Source organism: Callorhinchus milii, unplaced genomic scaffold (assembly GCF_018977255.1).
Source record: "Callorhinchus milii isolate IMCB2004 unplaced genomic scaffold, IMCB_Cmil_1.0 Scaffold1, whole genome shotgun sequence".
Taxonomy (NCBI): domain Eukaryota; kingdom Metazoa; phylum Chordata; class Chondrichthyes; order Chimaeriformes; family Callorhinchidae; genus Callorhinchus; species Callorhinchus milii.
In genome coordinates this window covers 68,329,278-68,337,993 of record NW_024704742.1, presented here as the reverse complement: position 1 = coordinate 68,337,993, position 8,716 = coordinate 68,329,278, and the positions used below count along the sequence as shown (strand labels likewise).

At 42.6% G+C, this 8,716-nt stretch overlaps 2 protein-coding genes across 2 annotated transcripts; one reads left to right on the top strand and one right to left on the bottom strand.

Moving 5' to 3' along the window:
• Nucleotides 1–444: 444 nt before the first annotated feature.
• On the top strand, nucleotides 445–4,458 carry gnrh2 (gonadotropin-releasing hormone 2). Its single transcript, XM_007898018.2, has 4 exons — nucleotides 445–493; nucleotides 2,500–2,678; nucleotides 3,643–3,726; nucleotides 4,220–4,458. The coding sequence occupies exons 2-4, from the start codon at nucleotides 2,541–2,543 to the stop codon at nucleotides 4,256–4,258; spliced, it is 261 nt and encodes an 86-aa protein (XP_007896209.1). The 5' UTR covers nucleotides 445–493; nucleotides 2,500–2,540; the 3' UTR covers nucleotides 4,259–4,458.
• Nucleotides 4,459–5,069: 611 nt separating this feature from the next.
• On the bottom strand, nucleotides 5,070–8,716 carry LOC103181497 (oxytocin-neurophysin 1-like). The gene is made up of 3 exons (XM_007898019.2): nucleotides 8,492–8,716; nucleotides 7,129–7,333; nucleotides 5,070–5,598 (listed from the first exon to the last, which is right to left on the bottom strand). Exons 1-3 carry the CDS (start codon nucleotides 8,609–8,611, stop codon nucleotides 5,543–5,545), a joined length of 381 nt encoding a protein of 126 aa, XP_007896210.1. The 5' UTR covers nucleotides 8,612–8,716; the 3' UTR covers nucleotides 5,070–5,542.

Sequence of the window (8,716 nt, the reverse complement as noted above, 5' to 3'; positions counted from 1 at the left end):
ATTCTGTGAAGCGCTTAGAGTAGTCTAAACAATGTGATAAAGTGCTATATCAAAGGCAAGAATTTTAATATATTATTATTTTTATATAATATAATTATTATCAGTTATAATTATTGTTATTACCAGTGTTATTGGTGTTGTCGCTATATTTATTCTTATTATCGTTATTCTTGTTGTTGCTTTGAGAGAACTTAGTTTTCTCTGTACATCAGGTACTGATGTAAATAGATGAATTCAGTCTCCAGGGAGTGCCACAGACGTAGGATCACAGATGGGGATGAGTCTGAATGAGCCATTATTTGCACAAAGTGATACAGAATCGATCGGTCTTCCAACCTGCAGGATTTATCAAAAGCCTATATATAGAGAGAGAATTACAACAGATTCTCACCAGACCATTGAAAGGGGAGACACAGAGAAACAAGACCGAAGCTCCGTCGCACACGTGAGTCTAAGTCTGCAAACAGGATTTCAGCTGAGCTAGTGATAGAAAGTGAGTGGTTTAGAAATACCTCGCTGGTCCTCGTGATTATGATAATACTAATAATCCTTACATTTGATATAGCGTGTTATCATGTCGTTGAGATATCTCTAAGCAGTTAACTTGCACAGTGTGTAGAAATAGCCAATGTGTCTGGAACTTAACCAAGGGATAATCCGCTTCACTTTAAAGGTGGGCAAGACTGTCAAATTTGTGCTGGTGGGTTTAGAGTTGATGCTCTCTTCAGTCTCAGGCGACCACCAGCGCAGTCTGATTATGAGTGGTGTCTGTAGGTGTCTGAGTGGTTGGATTAAATCTGCCAGTTTGACACAAATATTTGGAAAACAAATGTCAGTATTATTCTGTGCTGGGCTGTATCACTCAGTGTTTTGGTAATGTTACATTGTCTATAATGTAAAAGTGTGAAACACTATTTCAGTGAGCGAGTGGTAAATCTATGGAGACAGTGGAGGCAGATAGTGTCAGTTCATTCAAGTGTAAATTACTTGGATTTATTTTGGAAAATAGTATTTTGGTTTACAGTATAGGAATAATGTGAGACATGACAAGTGTAGTATGGCTTGGAAGAACCAGGTACCTTTGGATCTACGGTTCCCAGAGTTTTCCACTGTGTTGTAAATTAATCCATACAGAATTAATTACTATTAACAGCTCCATTATTGTAGCAAGAGACTACCAGGATGGTAGAAGGTGAACTAGATGGATCTTAGTCTTTTTTCGTCTAGCAATTCCTATGCTCCTATGTTTCTATGTAACTCAAACCTATGTTTGATACTGAATCTTACTGCAGACTGCTGGCCTGAAATTCCATCTTGTCTTAGCTAATAAGACTGACCACGTTGTCTTACAGTTTAAGATGTCACAGAACTGTGCAAAAATTCTTAAATTCAGCACTAATTTAGAAGTCTTTTTTATGCATTTTTTAAAAATAGAAGCAGCTTCCAAATTAATAATAATAATAGTAATAATCCTTGGATTTGATATAACGTCTTATCACATTGTTGAGAAGTTTCAAAGCGCTTCACAGAATATATTGTAAAGTGTATTTTGTGGGCAAAACGTGGCAGCCAATTGCGCACAGCAGTGTCCCACAAACAGTCGTGGATTGAGTGTTCACGTACAGTGCACATCAGGGCGGCTTCCGAAAGCGGCAAGTGAGCCTTATCAGGGTGTGCGTGGTGCGCACATGGATGTGGTGCACACAGGGGCGACTCCCGACTGTGATAAAAGGAGCGTCCCAAAACACGTGTGCACAACCTGTGTGCGGGGAAGGAATGTACCGTAAACAACGGAATGTGTTTTTGTATCGGGAGAAAGCAAAAAATTGCAACCGACGATGTTGTGTTTGTTTTGGATTTCGGTTGTACTAAATATTAGATTTAAAGATAAATAAATATTTTCCAAAAAAAAGTGATTTTATGGAAAATTATATGAAATAATCCTTGTATTCGATATAGCGCCTTATCACGTTGTTGAGATAATAATAATTATATCTTTGAATCCCTTTGAGACATAATAATCATTATTATTATGTCTCCAAGGGATTCAAAGATATAATGTAAAATGGATTGACTGTGTATTTTGTGGGCGAAATGCGGCAGCCAGTTGTGCACAGCAATATCCCACACACAGTCATGGAGTGAGTAACCAATTTTATTTATCTGGGGCATTGTTGGCCAGGACACTGGGAGAGAGAAACTCCCTTCTCTTTTCGAATAGTGCCACTGTATCTTTAACAGCACCTCCAACAATGCAATAAATCCTCAGTGCTGCATTGGATGATGCGATTCCAAATACTTGACTCAGAGGTAAATTATTAATTATTATTAATAATAACATCCCAAGGTGCTTCTGTCTAGCACCTTGGAACATCTTCCCAATGAGAATGACGCTGTATAAATCTAACTTTGTTCTTGTTGTGATAAATTGTTGCTGTGAAACATCACAGATTTCCTCCATTACACGCTGCCTAACTGGTACTTGTTATCAACTCTTAGGATCTCGACAGAAGCCACAGAATTTCCTTCCAAACCAGGCAATGGCTCTCCAGAGAAACCTTCTCCTCCTGCTGCTGGTGCTGCTGGCTATTAACACTCAGGTCTCCCGAGCCCAGCACTGGTCTCACGGTTGGTACCCAGGTGGAAAGAGGGAACTGGGCCAAGCTCAGACCCCAGAGGTCAGTCCTGTTGCCTTTTTCTTTAAATTTGTGGGACTCACAGAGCACTTAATAATAATAATCCTTGCATTTGATATAGAGCTTTATCTTGTTGGTGAAACATCTCAAAGCGCTTCACAAGCTATATTGTAAAGTGCATTGACTATGTATTTTGTGGGCAAAACGCAGCAGCCAATTGCGCACAACGGTGTCCCACAAACAGTTTCCTCTCCACGAGTGACATAATACAAAAATTACAAAATAATATGAGTAACCCAATTTTTTTTAGGGATTATTACCTCCAGAAAGCAACTAACACCCAGGTTCCTACTTACTGTCGTGTAAACCAAGAATGTGAGGCAAGGAAACTTGCCTAACATTTTGCCCCGATTGGGAATCAAACTTGGATCCTCTCACTTGCGAGGCGAGTGCACTAACCAATGCGCAACAGGACTCGGGTTTATTCAGTGAAAGATTCACAAGGGCAGAAATTGAGGCAACAGATTTATAAAGACAGACTTTAAACACAGCTGATTGTCTCAGTAGGACCACCCTAACCGAGAGGGCTTTGGTTTGCAGGGTAACTAATAAACCTTGCATTTGATACAGCACTTTTCATGTCTTCTAGACGTCTCAAAGCTCTTCACAGAATAGACTATTAAGTGAATTGACTTTATATTTGTGGGCAAAATGCAGCAGCCAATTGCGCACAGCAGTGTCCCATAAACAGTCGTGGATTGAAGTGACCAATGTATTATTTTTTTCTTGAGGGATTATTATCAGGCGTGTGGTGTAAGGAAACTTGCTCAAGGTTTCACCCTGCTGGAATCAAACCCAGGTCTCTAGCTTGCGAGGCAAGTGCTCTAACCACTGAGCTACAGGACTAAATGGGAGCTGAGTAGGAAGAACCCTTGCTCCCAGTGACTAGTGAGTGCTGTTAAACTAGCAAAGTTCATAGGAACAAACATTTGCTGTTTTGTTTTAGGTTTCAGAAGTATTCCAGCTGTGTGAGGGCGATGATTGTGCCTTCGTGCGAAGCCCAAGGACAAACCTGTTTAGAAGCATTTTGGTAACTGGGCGTATGCACACACACTGCTGACAGTGCACATATGCCGCACTCTCTCAATCTCTCAATCTCTTTTACTCGCTCTCACTCACTTTCCCTCCTTGTGTCACTTTCTCTCTCTCTCACACTCTCACTCTCATTTTCTATCTCTCACTCACTCAAATTCACTGTCATTCAGTTTCTCTCACTCTTACACTCTCTTACTTTCCCTCACTCTCTCATTCTCTCACTCATGCTCATGCTCTCATTCTCTATCTCACTCACTCTCACTCAATCCCTGACTCTTACACACACTCTCTCCCAAACTTACACTTTCTCTCTCTTTCGCACTCTCTCTCTCTCTTACACACACTCTCACTCTGTCTCTCACACACTCTGTCTCTCATATACACACACTCTCTCACACTCTGTCTCTCTCTCACTCTCTCTCACACTGTCTCTCACTCTCTCGCACTCTCTCTTGCACACACTCTCTCTCTTAAACTCACAATTGCAGGCTGACCTAGTGGCTGGACGATTTCAGAAGAAGAAGTGAGGACAGATTGTTGGGGAAGTGACTGGCCACAGAGGTGACGGGAACAAGGGGAAAAGCTCATCAGAAACACCATTCTCAAAACCTACAAAGTGTGTGTTTGTGCCCAGCACATGTGGGCAGTCTGTATAAAGGGGAAAGTTAGCTCCAAGGCATGCGACTTTTGACCGGATATCAATTCAAATCAAGAGTGTTTCTTTTGGCACTGCAGTTACACCTAGTAAAATAAAGACTTTATTTTGCTACAAACATACACTGGCTCCTTGTGTGTCATTAACCATTATTCTGCCCTTCGGATGAGACATTAAACTGTGGCTTCAGTCGCTACCACAGATTGTAGATAGTGGAGCACGGAGACCGGTGAGGAGGGTATTTGAGTATATCCTGTAAAGCACTTTGGGACATTCTTCCGACATGAAAGGCGCTGCATCAAATGATTGATGAAAGATTAATATTATGTTTATTACGTTATTATAATTTAAATTGCGCTGTAGAAGTCATTTCTAAGTGGTTTTCAGTGATGGGTCAGCCAGACCAATACCACTGCCACTTTATATATGAATGGATGTTACTTTTCTTTGTGTGTTTGAACTTCCTAAAATAGCCTTATCACGTTGTTGAGACGTCTCAAAGTCCTGCACGGAATATATTGTAAAGTGGATTGACTATGTATTTCGTGGACAAAACGTAGCAGCCAATTTTTGCAGGAGGTTCATATTTTGTTCACAAGGTATTTTGTCAAACCATTTATTATTATTATTATCAGCATTATTATTACCATTATTATTCACAAACAGTAACCACAGGACTCAGGTAAAGGACAGCACTGGTGTTTATTGTATATTGTTGTGCCAAATTTTGACATTTATTGCACATTCATCTCAAATGCATCTGTGTACACATTGGGCCAACTTCAGACAATATCTGCTTAACATTAAAAAGATCAACCCCCACACCCCTCTCGGTCTCAATTTACTCTAATTTCTCAGCATTTTAGAGCGTCCAGAATTTGACAAATCATTGGCTGACATTGTGTTCGACTGAAAACTTTGCAGCCGTTTTTCTTAAAATGTTCCTAAAAAGAAGAGAAACAGAGTGAATCTTGATCCCAAGTGAGATTTCCCCCTCCCACCTCCACCCAAACCCATCAGTCTGGTCCAGTGAGTCTACAGCGTATTGGATGGACATTGAGCATCACTTAGTGGAAAGAATTATTGAGCGTTCAAGAATTTCACACCAGGGGTCAGATCAGGTCTTGTGTGTGGGGGGGGTTAGTGCTGAGCCACGTTAGTCTGATGAGAAGGTGGTCCTCACGTTACACATGGGGTCCACGGCACAGCTTTCTGTAACACAAACACAGGCATCGCCAATGTCAGACAATATCAATGCACAACATGGGATCAGCCATTCTCTCATCCCCGGTATCAACCCAGGGAATCTCCTCTCAGCCCCTCGATCACCTCGACATCCTTCCTAAACTGGGGTGACCAATACTGGACCTAGCATTCTAACTGAGAGCCAACCTCCCCCCTCTCTCCAGCTCAGCGTCAAGCTCCACCACTGTTAACATTCTGAGACCTTGCCACATGCTATATAAATGCAACTCCCGTCTGCCTGTTTAGGTGGACTTTAAAGATCCCACGGCACTATTCAATAAGAGAAGGGAGTTTCTGTTTCCTGTGAACTGGCCAACAATCCCCCAAATAAAATTGGTGACTCAATATTTGCAGGACTTTGCGGTGCGCAAATTGGCTGCCACGTTCACCCACAAGATGCATAGTCAATGAACTTTACAGTATATCCTATGAAGCACTTTGAGACATCTCGATGATGTGATAAGGCGCTATATCAATTGTATGAAAAATACCATTTGTTGTTGTTTATTTAGGTTTAGCATTACCTCTTTGGTTTTATAATCTACACCCCGATAAAACTGAGGATTCCATTTGCTTTTTTGACAGCCTTGCACACCCGGCTTCCCACCTTTAAGGATTTACGTTCGTTAACCCTCTAAGTCCCGCAGCTGTCATTCTTTTTACTGCTTTAGAAAGGAACCTATGTGGAAATTCACACACGTCCTGAAAGGGACACCGCCTCACGTTTAACACAAGGCGTAGACCATCCAGAACCCTGCAACTTGCGTCTTCTCCCGCACCAGGTTCCGTGAGTTCCATCACCTGCATCCTCGCCCGGCTTCACTGGCTCCGCATCACCCAATGGATCGTACTCGCATTTAAACCTGCTTCACAACTCGCCCCCTCCCTTTCAAAGCTCACCTCCTCTTTGACTATGCTTTTGGTCATCTCCCCCATCCCCCACCACTCCCCCCACCCCATTATTATTTGGACAAACTAACTCATACTGACTAGTTTGGCCAAATATTAATAATGAATATTGTTAATAATATAACGCATAATAATATCCTTTCATTTGATAACCGCGCCTTTCAGATCAGAAGGATTCTCAAAGAGCTTCACAGGATGTACTGTAAAGTGAAGTGACTGTATGTTTGTTAACAAATGCGGCAGCAAATTTGTGTAGCGTGACATCCCAGAAACCACCACTCCTAACAAATCTGTGCATGAAAAACATTCTCCTCACGTCCCTATTTACTATCTTAAATTGATCTTCTCTAGTCACTGCCTCACCAACCAGTGTAAATAATTTCTCCCTACTGACTCTATCAAACCCCTCGATCAGGTCAGCCCTTAACTTGTCGTGTCCCATTGGTAAAGGTCCCGTTCCTCCAGTCTTGGCTGATAGACCATACCCCTCATCCCCAGGTATCAATTGAGTAAATCTGCTATTCACCCCCTCTGTCGCCTTGAGGTCTTTCCTGGCCAGGGCTGGGGAATGAGGACAAATGGACTCACCATCATCGCAGCAGATTCCCGGTGAGGCACACTTGCCACGCTCTGAGCCGCAGGGCCTTCCCGCAGGTTCACACGGGGATGGCAGGTAATTCTCCCCTCGACATCCCAGCGTCTCCGCCGTCCCCACGTAGCAGCCGATGTCCCGCCCGCAGCAAATGCGGGGCCCGAAGCAGCGGCCCCTATCATCCGGGCCACACGGCAAACACTGGAACAGAAGAGAGATTGCATCAGTGTGCAGGAAGCCGGCAAACGTGTTCACCCACAAACGTACACAGTCACTACACTTCACGGCAAACTATAAAAATAAACAATCCCTACATTTAATATAGGGCCTTTCATGTCAGGAGGATATGACTCTTCACAGGTTATTCTGAAAAGGGCAGTGACTGTTTGTAATTTGTCGGGAAATAAAATACACAGTCACTTCACTGAAACGCGGCAGCCAATTTGCTCACAGCAACATCCCACAAACAGCCTTGAAATGAGTGACCAGTTTTATTAGGAGGATTGTTGACTAGGACACTGGGAGAAACTCCCTTCTCTTTTTGAATAGAGCCATGGGGTCTTTAGCCGAACAAGCAGATGGAACCTCTTCTGAAAGATGGCACCTCTGACAATACAACATCCCCCAGCACTGCACTGTAACGTCAGCTTAGACTATGGGAGTTCAAAGGCTATCCTGGAGCTTGAACACACAGCCTTCTGACTCAGAGGTGAGAGTGCTACCAACTGAGCCAGGCTGACATGATACAGAAATTACAGGTTATTACAGGGTGGTTACAAGACATTCACTACACAGTGCCGGCAAGTTCCAGTGAAAAGTGTCTGACTTTACTTGAACAAATTACCCACTTATTGAACAGTTTCAAAAGGCTGTGATCTGGTCTAAGAGCATTGGAAGTGACTAAAATTCTAAGCAATGCTGATTTATGTTTACAAAATCCCTTGTTCCTGTAAACAGCGTTGATCTGTTTTAGGCAAAGCTTAACCCGCAATTTTATGAGTGTGCTTCCCCTTCACATGTAAACTGCACTTCACATAGTCACTGTAAACCTCCCAAAAATAATAATAATAATTCGGCCACTCAATCCACGACTGTTTGTGAGACACTGCTGTGCGCAATTGACTGCCACATTTCACCCACAAAATACAGTCAATTCACTTTACAATATATTCTGTGAGGCGCTTTGAGACGTCTCAATGACGTGATAAGGTGCTATATCAAAATACAAGGATTATTATTATTATATTATTAATATAAACTAACTGCACCATTCAACAACCTCACCAGCAACATGCTAACAAAATGTTGAGCAAGCGGAGAGAAGAGAAGCAGCCTTTTAGGAAAGGACTGGTTCCTTACCTGTCTCATCTGTGTGTCCATGATGGACCTTTTGCCTCCTAAGGGGCAGTTCTGAATGTAACAAGCCATGGTGAAGGGGACAAGGCAGAGGAGGCAGAGAGCCAGGCAAGCGGAATGCATGGTCAAAGCTGAGCAGTCTTGAAGATGAGCAGCTTCGCAAAGGTTTGGAACTGCACTGAGACCTTGGCAGTGCGCACTTCCTTTATACCCTCCAATAATTATCCA

Coding starts and splice junctions, on each gene's coding strand:
- gnrh2 (XM_007898018.2), top strand. CDS start 2,541: ATGGCTCTCCAGAGAAACCTTCTCCTCCTGCTGCTGGTGCTGCTGGCT. Junction 2,679..3,642: donor GCCAAGCTCAGACCCCAGAG/GTCAGTCCTGTT, acceptor GTTTTGTTTTAG/GTTTCAGAAGTATTCCAGCT. Junction 3,727..4,219: donor ACCTGTTTAGAAGCATTTTG/GTAACTGGGCGT, acceptor TCACAATTGCAG/GCTGACCTAGTGGCTGGACG.
- LOC103181497 (XM_007898019.2), bottom strand. CDS start 8,611: ATGCATTCCGCTTGCCTGGCTCTCTGCCTCCTCTGCCTTGTCCCCTTC. Junction 7,334..8,491: donor TGGACACACAGATGAGACAG/GTAAGGAACCAG, acceptor CTTCTGTTCCAG/TGTTTGCCGTGTGGCCCGGA. Junction 5,599..7,128: donor GGGAATCTGCTGCGATGATG/GTGAGTCCATTT, acceptor TTTGTGTTACAG/AAAGCTGTGCCGTGGACCCC.